General features: G+C 40.7%; 1 protein-coding gene across 1 annotated transcript; it reads left to right on the top strand.

Moving 5' to 3' along the window:
• Positions 1-5,966: 5,966 nt before the first annotated feature.
• Positions 5,967-15,771, top strand: CD28 (CD28 molecule). Its single transcript, XM_053948042.1, has 4 exons — positions 5,967-6,030; positions 12,180-12,533; positions 12,787-12,905; positions 15,625-15,771. The coding sequence occupies exons 1-4, from the start codon at positions 5,976-5,978 to the stop codon at positions 15,769-15,771; spliced, it is 675 nt and encodes a 224-aa protein (XP_053804017.1). The 5' UTR covers positions 5,967-5,975.
• Positions 15,772-17,594: the final 1,823 nt, after the last annotated feature.

Here is a 17,594-nt window from a genome sequence, read left to right as displayed (position 1 = left end):
GAGTAATGCTTCCTTCCAAGTTTGTGTAAATGGGAAGAACTGTAGTGCAGTGCTTCACCATGCACGCACTGTGCTGATAGCACTATCATTGTGAAATGCAGGGCAAGACAAAAAGTAACACAACAATGAGGATGTGAAAGAGTGAAAGCTTTTAAAATTAGCTTGAACATGACAGTCTTAAAATCTAATATACTGAGCTGAGCCTGGGCTGTGCTGGCTCTGATGAACCCAGAGGAGGGGAAAGTGTTTTCTCTAGCTAAGGCTTTATCCATAAATACAGGCTATACAGATTGTTCTCTACAAATAAAGGCAATTCCTTGGAAGTCTCAGCTACAGCATTCCCTTACTATGGGTAACATTTGCCAAGTAACTCAAGTGTCTACACCACCACTTTGATTTCATTCTTACTTTGCCCCAGGGCTCTGGATTCCCAGATTATCCATACCATTCATGTGCTGCTTTTGGCAGCAAAAATTTTGGTCAGTTATTTCCCTCCAAAAGGAAATGCTGGCACAGATGGTGGAGAAGCCAAGTCTAGTCAGATCATATTGGATGTGTAATTCCTAGGCTTGGGCTTCTGTTCCATGGGACTGCCATTCAGCACAGACCCAGAAAGCCTTCTTCCCTCAGCAGCCCTCTACAAATCTTCATACAGGACCTCCCATGACACTCCACCTTGCCCTCAGATATGAAAACACAGTCCTAGCAGACAGAAATCTTTCTACTGGTATTTAGAGATCTGTGTGACTTTTCTGGAGAAGATATACACAGGCAGGTCTGGAAGCTATCTTTTTGCACAAAGATGAATTTTGAATTTGCCTGCTCAAGATTTCTAGGTCTTAAGTTCTTTGGAAGATGCTTCCTCTAAATTTAAAATTGCTTGTAATACATCTGCAGTGCTTATTATTTCTTCTGTCTTCAGCAGGACAAAGGAGAAGGAAGTAAATTATCTCCGTTTGAAAGACTGAGACATGCCAAACTCCTTCCTATACTGGACAACACTGCTTTGTTGCCATATCTTCCATGGTGATATGTAGGGTTCTCCACCTTCTCTACCCAAGAGGAAAAAGCACCAAGCAGTGCAGTCACCAAAAATCCTTCTTCTAGCCCTAATCTCTAAATGCTTTTATCACATAAGATTTAGCATACATAGGTACTCACCTGTGTGGGCCTTATTTCAGGTGTTCCTACCTAAACACTGGCCTCTAATGAAGCAGCAGCCATATGTCAGATTACAGGCAGGTGACAGAAGGAGTTAATCATGCAGCTTTGAGCCATTCTTCCCCTACTCATTAATCTACCTCCTTTAAGACTTGTTCTAACAGTTCAAACCAGGAATACCTACAGCCAGAAGAAATGGTTACAACTTTGAAACTTGGATGAGATTTTTAACTTGATAAGAGCCAAGAATGTACATGTGTGAACTTCTGCCCCTTTCCCAACAGACACTCATGAACAGCTTCATCTACTAGCATTAAAAATATTCAGTCTGTCAAGGAAATGTTTCTTTTCTCAAATAGGGAAGGCTTCTCTCAAGCTCTCTTTCAGGTTTATATGTGTTTGATGGCAATGCTTAGTCCTATGTTAGTGACACACTAGGACTGCTACATTGAGGGCTGGAAAAAAAAAATTCACATCTTTCCAAAAGAGAAAGTTCCCTTTCCATATGTCATATTTAGTTCTGGCCCTGGAAGGTTCCTATGTACTAGACATCAGTTACAACATTCTAAGTTACAGAAAAACAAAATTTCCTTTGAAGGAGTATATTGATATTTCCTTATAAGGGTAATGCTTGCACTTGTGATATGAAGGTACCTGGACTCACAGAAGGAAGGATATAAAAACACTTGGAACATAATGAAAATTCATCAGTGCGCACGGGAATGACGACATGGAATGCTGGCCATTAGAAAAGTGGTCAGACCTTGCAAGTTTTTCAGCTTACCCGGGCTATTTGTAGAGGTTCCTAGATTTGCCATGAACCTAAGGCACATCCTCGGGCATGTCTCTTCACCTTACTGTGATTCCATTCTCCATTTGTAAAGTGAAGATAACAACATGTCACTTTATGAAGAGCTTCAGGTGACAAATGCAACATAGCTCCTTGGGCTAACTTACTGGACATGGTAGAAGGTGAATAACATACATATTTTTTTGTCTTCCTAGTTAAGAATAACATGTCAGTTTGTTACACTCTTTCTGTCACCCTACTTCTGCACCTCTACAGCAGCTAGTTAAAGCACACTTACTTACAAGCAAGATGTGAAAGAATCAACTTTCCATCTGTACCAAGGGTGCATAGCACTGTTTAAATCAAATCATTACTTGGAGCAGCAATGGAAGAATCAAGATGCTTTAAGAATTGCAGTTGTAAGAAAGAAAGCATTTACTTTAGCAGCTGCCAATGTATAAGCATGCAGAACAAGCAAAAGAACACCTACCCAGACTACTCACTCAAGGTCTCTGTCATGATTCTTTATGGTAGGGAAGCAAGAGGAAGATTGGTTCAGAGAACTGTAAAATTTAATCTTGCTATGTAGTTGCAGGACAGCATAGGAATAGAAAGGTTAATTGTCTATAGTAGTTAAAAGGGAATTTTAGAGATCTACTGTCTCCCATCAGACTGGACTCTTCAGAAACAAGTGAATGATAGTATATTGATGCAATTATTCTTCTAGTGTGCATATACATTTTTATTTGCTTGAGAATAAGAGTATGTGCTGGGAGCAATTATGGCACTATGCAACTTCCAGTGACTGAAGGAAAGCTTCATTTATTTTAAAATTACCTTCTAAACTATCCACTTGTTTAATCATAACAGATCTGGAATGTCTTTCTTGACTTTAACAGCTGAACTCTTGGCTGAGGACATGTGGGTCATTACCTCCGCATTCTTTAATGTAAAGGCAAACTGGCAGCCTACTTGGGATTTCTTGGTACTCTTACAGATACCCAGAAATATCCTTCAGAAACCTTTTAGAAGGATATTTTCCTTCAGAAATCATACTGGTTAGATTTCTCTGAAACTCAGGTCATAGCTCATGTCAGTGCCTGTTTTTTTAAGAGAAGGCATGAAAAGCTATGCTCAAATACCTAGAGTGTTGCTTTATTTACATACTGTGACGAGTAAAAAGCCCAAACCCATACTCTAGATTCTTGTGTAGCCTGGAAAACTATTTACAAACCTTTAATTTACTTCTCTTGGATGGCAATTTCAGCCATTTTGTGATGGGATGGAAACATTTTTTTTTTCCCAAACATGGCCAAATGGCATTTTTAGCTCTTTCAGTGCTCTCACAGCTCTAGTTCTACTGAAATTACAGTGTTAGTCTGGATTTCCATTGCTGTGACAGCAAGCAGATCCTGTCTGCCAGTGTACAGACAGACTCAACAGACTGAAATATGAATGGAAAATGGGGTAAGAATAGAAGTCAATACTGCCTGAATTAATGCTACTGCAGAACACCCTTGGGTAATGCTCAGGATATAGAAGAAGAGATACTTTGAGACGTGGGAGAATAATGAAAATTTAAAAGTGAGGGCATATCGACAGAGATTTTCACACATTCTTTTTTCCTAGATAAACTCTTACGTGGTTTGTCCTAAGTACAAGATGGTTTGCTGAAAGCTAAAATATCTTCTTCCCCTGTCCTCAGGATAATTTTGGCAAAAGAAAAAGATCACACATGAAGTGGCAAAGCCAAGTGTCTAAGTGATTGGAAATGAACTGTTTAAATTAGAAGAGAATATGCAATTTTGAGAAGGAAAGGAGCCATACCCTTGGCAACACAAGGCTTTTAAAATCCTAGAAAACCAAGAAGTGCAGATGAGCCAAAAGCTATTAGGGGGAAGAAAAGGACCCTTCCTTGCTCCAGAGATAAAAGAAGAAATGATTAGACAAAACTAAAATCACAACGAAAAAGAAGAATCTCTGAAAAGGGCAATACTGGTACTCCTATTCATCAACACAGAGAGAAATGACCCATCACAGCTTGGTCTCTAGAGCCACAGTGGATAATTGCCCAGTGGCCCCTCTTTCCTCTCCTCCATTCCACCAGTCAGTCCCTGTTTGCAAACAGTGCCATGGTCTGTCCTGCAATGGGAGAGGCACATGAGGAGCAATAAGGGATGGAAGGGAATGAATGGGACCTCACCTAGAGAGCGCACACTGTTCCCTCAGGTTTTTGTTAATGGTGTTCTTAGAGCAGGATCTCTTCCTGCACAGCTGTTTCCAAAATCTGGTTTCCACCTGAATGGTGCCCCTTTGCCAATGTATGCCAGGGAAATTAATGGCATCTCTCTCTCTGCAATATATTCTGCTAATTCTGTGATGAGGGTAATATGCACTCCTTGTGAATTTCCAGTCCATATCCCAAATACAGAAAGGATCTGATGGCCAAGATGCAGACTGTGTAAGTTGAGTTACCAGAGCCAGAAGATGTTACCAGAGCCAGCAGTGGGTTTTCATCTCTGTAACAGCAAATCAGCAAAAAGGTACTGAATTTTGTAACTTTTTTGAGGGATTCTCACTACAAGTTAAGATGAGACTATTTCATTGATAACTGCAGGTACACTCATATGACTCAAAAAATGTGTCAGGACATTTATCTAGATACCACAAAAGTGGGCTAAGAAAGAGAGAATCTTATCTTTTTTCTCTTTAGTGCTTTTCAATTATTTTGAGGAAATTTCAAAACTTTGAATATTGAAGGTAACTGACACTAATTATGAAACAAAAAATATTGTTTAAATTTCTAGACTGCAGATAAATATACCAGCTAAAGCTGTTCATAAATTCCATTTGTAATTTCTGATAAAACATGGTCTAAAGGCAACAGATACTAAGGGATATGAAAGAATAGTACATGGTCCTACACCCCTTTCTATAGCTGCCCAATTATCTTGAAAGTCTTCCTGCTAAATGCCTTCTTTTTCTCTCAAATAAACCAAAGATAGGGACAGGCATTGATACAGTTAAATATTTTTACTTTGGTGGACCAAAATAAACAGTTAATAATCAGAGCTCCTCACAGTTATAAATGCCATCACCTGGCTCTCACAACATGCTCTTGCAAGGGAGGAGGTGACATTGAGCTTGCAAAGCAAAGGAAGAGAGAGCATTTACCTGATGAGCTGAAGAAAAAACTTTACATAAGGTGGCCTCCATGAAAGCATTGACTACGCAATGTGCTTGCTGCATGCTGCCTTTACTCCAGATGTTAATTGGATTACAGTTGCACTCATCATAAATTGGGATATTTTTCAAAATGTGAAGGAATTTTGCAAATCACTATTTCCTGCACTATTGGCTCTGCATTCAAGGCCACAAGCAGATGCAGAGAAATGACTATGAACAAACAACTGCCCAAATATGCCAGTGTTCCCAGGGGCTGGGAAAACAGGCAGAAACAACATGTCAGACCAAGAGAGGAAGAGTTCTGCTCCTAGGAGTGAGGAAAGGTGAAGGTTCCTGAGCACACAACTGCCTGAGGGGCCAGGTCTGGCCACCAGGAACTTAGAAACCGGTGTTTTGCATTTCCCATCATGGTGGAACCTGTATACATGTGTATGTACTCTTGGTAAATAAAGAGCACTGCATCCATGGGGAAGCCCATTCCTCCCTGACAGGAGCAGCCTTGCAGAGCCCCAAACATAACCACTAGTTGCAATACAGGGCTGATAGTCCCTCTCTTGAAACGAAGGCTTCCAGCACCTTTCAAGCATTACTGAGCTTTGCAGAGGCAACTTCCTAAGACTAAAATCATCAAACAATTTAACTTCCTGTTCAAGCATTGCCGTTACAGTAGTTTTACTTGGCAGTATATCACGTGGTGCAGAGGAAAGAGGAGAGAAATTATGTAAGCACCAGAGGGTGCAGCCTGGCCACACAGGGAAGGAAGGCAGGTGCTGTGGGGCCCTTGGAGTCAAGTGCCTGCAGGGGGTGGAGACAAGGCAGTGGGCCCACCATTAACACCATGCTCCTGGGGATCCTCGTGGTGCTCTTCTTCATCCCCACTGCTGATGTAACAGGTAATAAAAACCCCCCACATTTCAATCCTTTCCCCCTATTTTTTATCACTTTGAAGGTCTAGCAAAGGCGAGAGGCAGCATGCTGCTAATGGATCAACTTGATATAACCAAGAGGCCAATTTTTCTCCTGCCACAAGTATCCCTCCAAGATGAGACCCAACAGCTTTGTTTTAATTTTTTGACTTCTCTAGATCCATTTGGAAATTGCATGCATAGGTAGAGGGGTGCTTATTTCACCTACCCCCTGGGCTTTACAAGTTCTGCTCACAAGCACCTTTTCTTGGGGGCAGCGGGTCTGAGCAGACCTGGTGCCAGCGCCTGTCTTGGGGCAGACTCCCCACATCCCCAAATCTACTTGTAAAGCTTTAGGTTCCCCCATGGTCTGGCTTGGTGTCATGGGCTCCGGGGTTGAGTGCAACAACATCCTCACAGGATTAGCAAATAAATGCTCAAAAGCAGAGTTGCTTACTGAGCTCAAAGATGGAAGGATGGGACTTGCCAAGTTTCTGATTTTTGCATTGTTTAGTAGTTTACTGATACTTACTAGACATCTGGTTTCTTTCTGAGAATCTTCAGGAAAAAAATCTTTTTGTGATTTTGAAATCTTGAATCTTAGTGAATCTTCCTGACTTCAGTTGTTGCGGCTGAGGGTATTTACCTTTGTGTTGGCTTGCTGATGCAGTGTTCCTATGTTTAGACCTAACACATTTTTCCAATGGGTACATTAAAATGCAAAGCAAGGTGAGGGATGCTGGCTTTTGCTAGGGATAATCTTGAGACAGACAATTTTTCAGACTGCTGGTTGTAAACTGCAGTTATTGTGTCTTCTCCAAATACCAGCATTTTGTATTTTCCAGGGAAGTTACAGATAGGAATAAAAATCTGGTTTCCAGTACAAAATTTTAAACACAGAGAACACCTTAAAAAGTCACTTTTTCTAGCATGAGAGATGCAATTGAATCTATTTTTTCTTATTTCTACATTATTTTTCTGTAGTTCTTTTCCTCAGTGAAGCCATTGTAGTTTGCATGACATTGTGATATACATTTTTTAGAGAAATCATAGGTTTTTTCTTCCTTGTCCTTTCCCTGTTTATAATTCTGTGTCTGCAATATCATAATTATTTCCACAGCAGGCCCCTGGATTGTCAAAGAAGACACTAATTCCAGGAGGGGATAAGTATCAGTAGTAGGTTAACAGTTCTGAACACATCCATGAGGTGTGAACAGCTTTTAAGCAGTGCTTTTGAATTGCAACAAAATAAATTACAGTGTGTGGTTCTCAGACACAGGTGTTATGCCATGGCTTTATAGACACATATACACCCGCTTTGCATGAAGACCTTGTATTTCTCCAACAGACTCACCAAGATTGTTCCCCTTCTTAAAGAGAAGCACATGAGGTCATTTGCTTCTCAGGGCTCTCATCCTTTCCCCATCTATTTTCTTCACTCTTCATTTTCAAGATGGTCGCTGCTTAGTACGTGGAAAACATTAAGGCAGGTCAAAACCCTGCAGGACTTCCTCAAGGCACGAAGTGCACTATAAGCCTCAGGTATTTTGGTTTGGGAAAATCCACAGAATTCGTCCTGTTGTTAGACTATACCAGTGGCTGCTGCAAGTTGAGTTTAAATCACAGAAAGGGACTTGAAATACTAGTTCAGTCATTTTCCTTTTGCAGAAACACTAATGTTACAAAGTTTCTCCTCCTCCCTTTTGTTGGCTAAATAATTACCTTGCTGTGGACTGTCGGAGAGGCAGCTAGATCAAATGTCTGGTATTTTGTGAAATAAGTAATACAAGGAGGTTCCCACTGCAGTGTACAGCAACTGACCTCATCTTGTTACTATACACATAACCTTCTGGCTTATGATCTCTGGGGGTAAAAATCAACTTCTAACCTACCAAAATTACCAGAATGCAAAAGATGGATGAGGCAAGGTTAGGCGACAGTAGGATGACATCAACTAATTATTGTTTTAAAAAAAGAAATAACAAACTGCCAAGAAAAACCCCTGTGCTCACACTGGGTTTGACTAAAGCAAGAGTGTCACCTGGGTTTTCTGGAGTGCTCCTGCAGTACTCGCAGCAAAGCAGGAAAGTTGAGCAGAAAGCAGGTCTGTAAGAGCCAGAAGAAGAGGATCCCCCCAGCTGCCCATCAGACACACAGCTGGGTGGCCTCAAACCAAAGTAAAAGAGAAGGACCCTTGTACCTGGGAAAGATGAGTAAACATAATTGAACAACAAACTAGCAGCAGCAAAAACAAAATAGCTTTGTTTATAACATACCTGTATGCCTTTCTGCCTGTGGCTTAAAAAAATTCCTTTCAGTTTTTTCAGTTAGGTTTTTCCCTATCCCCCCAAGAAGTTAGGTGGGCCATTTCTTTCCTGTGCTTACAGAAATGTCAACTTATTTTAGATACCTTGCTCTGGAAAATAGCTTCTTGAAGTCAGCTGGCATAAAAAAGGAAGAAGAGTACTAAATATTTTAGCAGAATATTTTTTTTCCAATAGCTGATAATGATTCATGAAGAGTTCTGGTGAAAAAAAAAAAACCAACACCTCAAAATAGCTATTTTCCATACTTTGTCAACTCTATTTCACTTTATTGGCAAATAGAAAAAATAAAAACCTTCAATGAAGTTTTGCTTGCATTGGGTTCGATGATCAGAGAGTCAGTATTTTAGAGATATTATAGATGGATGGCATTTTGTTTCATGATCCAAAACCCCCTCACATATATTTACAAGAAATGTCCAACACTACAAATAATCCATAAAAAGCTTAACAAGTATTCAGAGGTCTTACACACCATTGCATATAAATCCTAAGATCCTGAGAAGGCTTGCAGCCTGTACACACTGAGTGAAATGATTTTACATTTTAAAAGTCACTGCTTTTTGAAACTGTAAACAATGATTTTTCATAACTGATGTTTTCCTGGCTGGGTAAGGCCAAGATATAGATATTTATTACTACACAGCATAACTGAACACAGCTCTGAAGTGGCAATCATAACCCTACTTAAGGGAATGGAAACACCTCCTAAATGTTTCAGAGTTTTCACCATTTAACAAACCCGAAGTGACAAGTGACACTTATTAGGAAAAAACTATCTCTGTGAAGGCAAAAGCAGCCTCAGCCCATGTTTGCTCAGAATGGGCTAGATCCTACTAAGAATGTAGTCAAATCCTATTCAGATCACCTGGGAAGTGAGGGATGTTAGGCATTACTCTGTCATCCCCATGAAACTAACACACATTTTAGTATGACTGACTTTCTTCAATTCAAAAAAACCTCCAAGTCCAGAGGAGGAGGATGACAGCAGGGCTTGTCCAACATGCCAGTGGGGTAAGTTTGCCTTGCAGCCCAACCAATTCATTTGGTGCTAAAAAGTTCTTCTATAAATGAAAACAAAAATATCTCCTTTAATTTAGATTTGAACTAACAGAGCCAGTTTGTGAAAGTGGATTTAGGTGCTTAGCTTCAATCGTGTTGGAGCTGTCTTCATTTAATGACCCACAAATGAGCTTTTCCCACTGCTCAGCCAGTCTCCATCCCAGCATCAGCAGCATGGAGCTACGTTATCAAGCCTAGCCTACAAGACAAGGCAAACAGATTGGATTATAAATACAAGAGGTGAAAATAAGTTGAAGGAATTTATCATTTTAGGTGGGTGTATCAAAAGAGACTGGTTGCCAGTTAGCACTGTGTCATGGCAGGGACATAAATAGTCCTGAGCTGTAGTTAAACAGTGGAGTTCAAGGAATGAAGCGCAGGTCTAAACAGCAGGAATACAGGTTAGCTGATGACAGCAAAAGAGACAGGGGTCTGCAGAAGAGTCTAAATAACATCTGAAGGCATGATGAGGGATGAGATTTTCAGTGTTCTCTGACTTTCCTCTGGCTGCAGAGAAAATATGATCAGGCTGAGCAATAAATATCCATTAGTTTTCTGTAAGTAATTGCAATGAAAACACACAAGCACTTTTTGAAGTGTTATATTTCTGTCTGTTCTGGGACCCTATTTTGGTTGTCAGCTCTAAGACATAAAAGGTCTCCCCTGAAGGTGTATTCAGTCCCTGTGACAATCAGGGTTGTAGTAGTGCACAAATACTGTAAAGCAGTAGAATAACATCTCAAGTGAGATGCGTAGAATTCTGCTAAAGGTGGAACAATTCTACTGCAGACTTGCAAATGGCCATGTAGGCCAAAGATCAATTTTCTGGCCAACAAAATTATGATCAAATACCTTGTCTAAAGCAGTGGAATCCAAACCTCACCCCTTACTAGAATGCCTTATAAGCCTATGTGAGAGCTTTTGTCGGAAAATGCTGATTCAAGGAAACTGAATTGTTTTGCTGAAATGTCTTCATTTTGATGAAAAGTCACCACAGGCATCACCTTGAGTAAAGACTTGCCTTCTCTGTTCTTACTTAGCCACTCTGTCTTAGGATTCGAAGATCCTTTTCTCTTTCTGCTGGAAAGCCTGGAAATGTTATCCTTCATCCAAAGTTTCACAGTGTTTTGGTTGCCTGGAACATGGAATTTCAGAGCTGTTATGAGCTCTCCTCCACCCCCTCACTAACAATGTTGAGTAAAGGGGTGCAAGGGGGATAGGCTACAATTTTTCTTTGCTAAAGATAGGCAGTAGAACATTCCCTGTCTCACATATACTCCTCTCATTTGAAGCAAGGGCTGGTAAATGAGACTTTCAATGAGAGAATTAACAACTTCAGCAGTTTCACAAGTTCTGCTGGTAACTGGAGAACCTGCTAGCCAAAGGCTGTTTTTACTGCTCACACCCTACCACTAGTCCTTACCATTTCATGCATCTCTTGTATTTACTTTATTCCCGAGACCACATTCATCCCAAAGGAGTATCCTGCTCAAGGATCACTACTTCATCTTTTTGTGCAGGCATGAATACAGTAAGCATAATTTGGTCCTAAATACTGTTAAAAACAGTTTTAGATACTAATTTTCTGGGTATTCTGGTTCTGGCCTCCTTCCCACTTAATTTCTCTTACTAGCCTTTTTGAAGTCTCGCCACACGGATTAAATAGAAAGAATCTATGTTTGCACCACATTTTGAGGACAAGAGGTACACTTGTCATTCTAACAGCCACAGTGATTCTCAGGGATCTGCAAAAAACTATCCAGACCTCAAATAAGTTGAGCTTACATAAAGACTTAAGCAGTCATATAAAAGCTTTGGCAAGTCTCTAGCTTAAGAGCCACAACTCCCTTCCTATTACTTAGAGGTCATAATTTGAAAAGAAGGGCCTCATTTGTACAGGATGACTTTTCTTGGAAGAAGTTGTCTTTCTGCATAGTCCTCACTATGTTTCATTGTTTGGCAGATGATAGCACAGAGGTCTACTTGTCAGAAAACATTTCCTGTTTATGTATCAGTCTGGTCAATTAAAATTCAATTATACATTCATGTGACACGCTTTTTTCAGGCTATTCAAGTGCTAAGTGCCAATGCAGTGTCAGATTAGTCAACTCCTGAGTTCTTTGAGAGATTAAGAATCTACTACAGCTGCTGGCTAGAGAAATTACTTATTTTACATTAAAATGATAGCAGTTCATGCTTTTAGTGTTCATTGCCCAAGGTCCAAACCACTGAAATGGTTCAGCAAATCCACCTGCAAACTCTTCAGGAGTCCTTGAATTAAAAAGAAAATATATAAATAATATTATCTTATCTGACTGCAGTGTCAATTCATAGTATTTTCAATACATAATGTTCCCTGGGAAACTGCTGGCTAAGTAAAGGATAGACTTAGATGGCCTTAGGTATACACACATGAACACAGATGCAGACTAGGCTTCTGAGCTCTGATGTTAAATCTTAATCACAGGCCACTGCCTCTGCTAGTGTTCTGACTCTGAAGAAAAACACTCTTGATCTCATAGTTTCCCCTAGAGACTGTGTAATTATTTTCATACAGGTGGATTGCTGCAACAATAGCTCCTGTGAGAAACTGCTTCTGCAGTCGGGTGGTTTTGTACTCCCTCATAGGGAGTGTCCCTCGTAGGGGAGAGGAGATATGGAGAAGAGTTGCATGGGAGGATGTGGGGTTCTGAAGTCTCATACTATATTTTATAAACAAGTGCTCTTCTCACTTTCTCCCCTCCCTTCCAGAAAACAAGATTTTAGTGGCTCAGCATCCTTTGCTCATTGTAGCTAACCAATCTGCAACTCTAGTTTGCAACTACACATACAATGGGACAGGGAAGGAATTTCGAGCTTCGCTACACAAAGGAACAGACAGTTCAGTTGAAGTTTGCTTTATTTCATGGAACACAACCAAAATTAGCAGCAATTCAAATACAGGATTCAACTGCCAGGGGGATCATGATAAAGACAAAGTCATCTTCAATCTTTGGAACATGAATGCCAACCAAACTGACATCTACTTCTGCAAAATTGAGGTCATGTATCCACCCCCATACGTCTACAATGAGAAGAGCAACGGGACTGTCATTCATGTAAAAGGTAAGCTGAGAAACCTCTGTAGGCCAATATCCTTCCCATACACACTCCCTACATAATGGCTGGAGGCAGTTTGTTTCCTTAAAAACAAAAGTTGGATTGCCTGGTAAAATTACATTCTTGCCATGGACTTCCTGAAGAAGAGAACTTAAAATGATGATTAATAAAAATGACACATTGGAACAAGGAATAAATAAGCAAAGACTGATGTTTTTAATTTCATGTACTTACAGTTTTATTTGCTCTTTCCTTAAAGAGACACTCACTCAAATACAAGAGCCTCAGTCTGCAATTCCTTTGTGGATTCTGGCAACAGTGACTGGAATTCTTGCACTCTACAGTATGCTAATAACTGCAGTTTTTATTAACTATTGGGTAAGAAACTTGTATTTTCCTTTGCTTTGTATGCTCTAGTAGTTCATTTCTCAGGCCTACACTTGCCATGTTTACCACTAACTCACTGATACCTCTTCAGTACAGGATGACAGTGTTTCTTCATCCCAGCTATGTATGCACACCCATGGTGTGCCCCAAAAGAGCTGAAACACCAGATGCTCTCTGGGTGGGCCGTCAGGCCTCTGCAGTAGGATCCTACAGCAGATAGCAATGCCATAGTGTTGGCAGTGCCCTGCACACCAGCAATACTGGGACACTTCTACCAACTGAACCTGTCAGGGAAATCTACAACTACAAGCATTTCTGGCAAAACCCTATGAGACTATACTGACAGGAGCTCACCTACAATAAAACAATCTACAGGGAGCCCTCAGCCCAGGACCATCTGCACTAGTGTCTTGTGCCTATCCAGCAATTCCCTTGAGCAGCCACTATTTCTGGCAGCTTGACTACAAGGGAATAGAAGCACCTGGATCTCAGTAGTCCCTTGTCTGTACATCAACAGTAAGAAAGCTGAAACAGCCTTATGGTTCATAATTTTTGCTTTCGAATCTCTCTGGAGAGTTGACTGGCCCAAGTCACATCCAGTTCTCCTCCTGGCATGATACTGGGGCAGCAGAAGGACATTTTCCTTGGCAAGTCTTAGGACTGTGATCTCCAGAGCCAATTTACACTACTTACTCCATGTGACTCCATTACTCCTGAACATAGGGAACTCATTTCCTTGCACTCTGACTTTCCTCTCTATTTTTGTTGTTAAGTAGCAATTTTCAACACAACAGTTATGAGGTAGCCTGTATAAAGGGTACAAAGGCCCTGCCAGGTTAAATGTTGCATGTATACAGAAAGCCACTGTCACTGCTAGCTAAAGCTTAAGATCTGCTAAGTGTTTCACTTTCTCAATCTGTAGCTATTTCTAATGGAAAACAATCAAAGGGGGCACTGCTGCAGGAAGACGAAAAGGCCAATTAAGTGGTTCTTCCTTGTACCCTGTTGTAGAGGCTGACTGAGGAGAGCTGAGAGGATTACTCGAGCAGCTGCTGGTGTTACAGTGCTGTGCTGCTGTGGCTGTGCCACAGATGAGATGATACAGCTTCAAATCCATAATTTACAATCTGAACCATTTTCTCTGTGCTATATTCATTTGCTACCTAATGGCTTCACACTTTGCCACTAACATGTCTGCCCCCAGCAAGGGTGACAAGGCTGCATTGCCATGTGTGCTGTTTGCTGCATCATTTTTTTACCTGCTATTATTACTGCTGGTAGTATTCTTCAGATAATATGTATTCTGACTGTGGATATATTTAGAGTGTTGTTGACTGTAAATACAGCTGCCTAGAAGACATTGCGAATTGTAAAAAAAAAAGTCCTAATTGTGGTACTCGACAGACATGGAAAGCCTGATCAGCTCCTGAGAGCAGCTAAAGATTTATCTATTTTCATACAGTTCTGCCTTCTCTGAAGGAAAACTGCTTTCCATTGCAAAAGTAGCAGTCTTTCATCCTGCAACAGCCCAACAATCACTCATGCTAGCAAAATGTCTTTCTCCCATGGAAAACTACCTCCTAGGTGAATTAGAAATCCTGTATTATGGAGATGAACACAGAGATAAAGCTTTGTATCTAATGCTTTACATGCATTGACTGTATTACATGGCTTAAGCAGTATGTAACTTACATTCAACCCTTTGCATATATATAACATTAATATCAAAAAGCTTAAAATATTTCATAGTAACTGCCCCACTCTGCACATACAACATAATTCAGCCATCAGATTTTCTAATGCAAACCTCTCCAATTCCACAGCATCATATGCATGTATACTGCAGCATATGCAACTATTTCTGTACATGCAAAGGAAATTTCAGTAAAAAGGAGATTACGTAAGAGGGTATGATCAGTATTAAGAAAAAAGCATGGAAGCACTTTACTCACCCCTGATCAATAAAGCCTTAAGCTATGTAAAAAACACCAAACGTTTGCACAACCTGCAGCAGTCAGAGGCTGAAATGCTGCTGTAGCCACATATTTCCTCTGTGATTTTAGGCAAATTATTTCACCTGTCTTCTGTTACTCTTATTTCTAAAAGAGCTGATTCTTCACTTGTCTCACAGGGGCATTATAGCAGGAATCCAACAGTGGAAATAAGATTTTTAAGGCCCAGATTAAGAGGCATAAAAAATTAACATCACTCTGGTTCTTTCATTCCCTGAAGGAAGGTTCAGAACAACATATGCATTGTGTCTTACTGCTGTAAATAGTAGGAAAACCATGGTCTGGGCTGATTTTTCATGCTTTTATTCTGTTTGAGTTAAGCAAATTTCTCTTTACCTCCTAATAAATGAGGACAGCCTTCACAGCTCAAACTCTGTTGTTTCTGCTGAATCATTCCACAGATGAGAGAGGCAAGATGATGGTGAGAGGCATCAGTTTGTATCCTTGGTGTGTAGCATTCCTTTACCTGAAGAACTAACACTGTTAATCTCTCACCAGAGAAGTTGGAGACTTACTTTCAGGTTGGGCAAATTCCACAGATTATTTGATGAGAACATGTGTTCTAATTCTTTTGTAAATGTATTTAAACCTGAAGCTGCCTAACAAATATGCCTGCTTCCCTGAACAGGGACCTAGGGCCAGAACTGTCAGCAGTTAAAATGAGAGTTTTCACAGTTGTCTTCATCCTTCTCCCACAGCAGAAATCTAAAAAGCATATGTACCATCAGAGCGACTACATGAACATGACTCCCCGGCACCCACCGTACCAGAAGAACAAGAACAAGGGTTACCCATCCTATGCACCAACACGAGACTACACCGCCTATCGGTCCTGGCAGCCCTGATCCCACCAGGAGCCTTGTGTGCTTCTGGGCAGACACTTGCTCTGGGGCATGGAAGGACAGCCTCTCATTTTCTCATCGTGTTTGTTGCCATTGATTACAGACACCTACACCATAGCAAGTATTAACTAAACTTTGATCTACTAAAAGAAAATCCAGACCAACAAACCAATATAAAAAGGGGGGGTGGAAGGGGGGAAGTAAAAAAATAATTTTTCTCCATGATGGCTGAAAATGAGGCCCAGCTTGTGTTGAGGGTTGTCAGTGGATCAGATGGAAAGATGGCATCAGACCTCAGAGCTGGTTTCTTTCTAACACTTGTGGTTTTGCTCAGCTGCTGGAAGAAGCAGAACTTCTGATCTTTTCCAGTAACTACTACCTTAGATTTAACCCTTAATTTTCTTCCCTGTACATGTAAGCCTCTGATTGTTGCTGTTAAACCCGGCAAAGTGTAAAAAATAACCTTTTTTTCTCTGTAAGACAAAGACACAGTTTGAAGTTCAAAACATGTGCTTAAAAGAAAGAGGAAAAGGTCAGCTTAGAAGGCATCCAAGCTATTACACTATGGAGCAAATGATCTGCCAGGACAAATCAAGCTAATAGAAAACTAGTAAACCTTCAACATGTAAGTCCTTAGGCTGGACACTTTGTAAATGTTCATAAGGCCATCTGCAGTCATGACCCAGCAACTCCACAGACAGAAAAAGCAAGCAACCTGAAGACAAAATCAAGACAAGTGGGAGAAGAAGAAATATGTCTTCATCATGAACAGCCCCATTTCTTTTTTGTTTGCCTTCTCCATCAAGGGAATGCAAAGTCATATATGAAGCATTAGAAGCAGAGAGCTCAGATTTTGAGAAGATTTTTACTTTTATTTTTGAATTTGAGAATTCAGAATGTATTCTCCTGAGTCCTCCTGAAAATTCATGCACATCTTCTGGCACCTAGGTTGTACCAGAGCTCTTTCAAAAATCTGGGTCGACTTATGAGCAACTAAAGACACTTAAATTTGTTTGCCGTAAGTGTCTGGTTTTTGGGGTGTGAGAGGATTCTTTATTCTCAGCATTGTAAATTGGATATGCAAGTTCTCAGGCATCTGCAGGATCTGTTCTGGACACTTTGAGGAACTTTGCGTTATCTGGTGTCAGAACCCAGGACATCCCTCTGGCTGCCCTGGCTGTCTTGAGACCCTGGTAGGGGGCTCGGAGACCTTGGCATGAAGTCAAAAACACCTGTGGCTTCGATTTTAGCCCGAGGGAAAAACTGCCAACTTTGTATGAGGGTTTGAATAGTGTGGTAGTTAAATTAACACAGGGTGAAAAAGTAGAATTTTGGGGCTTTTTAGGATGGGGTTCAAGGGGACAAGAGTGAGGGATTTGGGCATGTCTTGACCTTCTTCTCCTTCTTCTTGTCCTCCATGTCTTGCTGTGATGGTGACACTTTTCTATTGGTTTAAGGTAGAGACACGCTGTCTAACATAAATGATAGATATTGGCATGTTATTGTAAACATAGCACACGTAGTTTTTAGTATAAAATATAAACATTGCCCTGAAGGGCAGACAGAACACCATGGAATACTTGCTAGACAGAGCTCAGCAGGTCAGAGAAAGAATGTTATAGAGAAGAGAAAATAAACAACCTTGAGAAGCCGACCCTACACATTCAGGCTTCTTCTTTGGCTGCACGGGCTGGGAAACAAGGACTTTTACACTCTTGGGGTCACCTTGACACCCGGACCCCAAGAATCTGGAAGTTACTTTTCTCTCTAAAGATATTTTTCAGGGCTGTTCCATGCCAGTGTAGGACAAAGCCTTTAGCAAAACA

This window comes from Vidua chalybeata, chromosome 7 (genome assembly GCF_026979565.1).
Source record: "Vidua chalybeata isolate OUT-0048 chromosome 7, bVidCha1 merged haplotype, whole genome shotgun sequence".
Lineage (NCBI taxonomy): Eukaryota > Metazoa > Chordata > Aves > Passeriformes > Viduidae > Vidua > Vidua chalybeata.
Note: the sequence above shows the minus strand (reverse complement) of the source record. Positions and strands in the feature narration are given on the sequence as shown.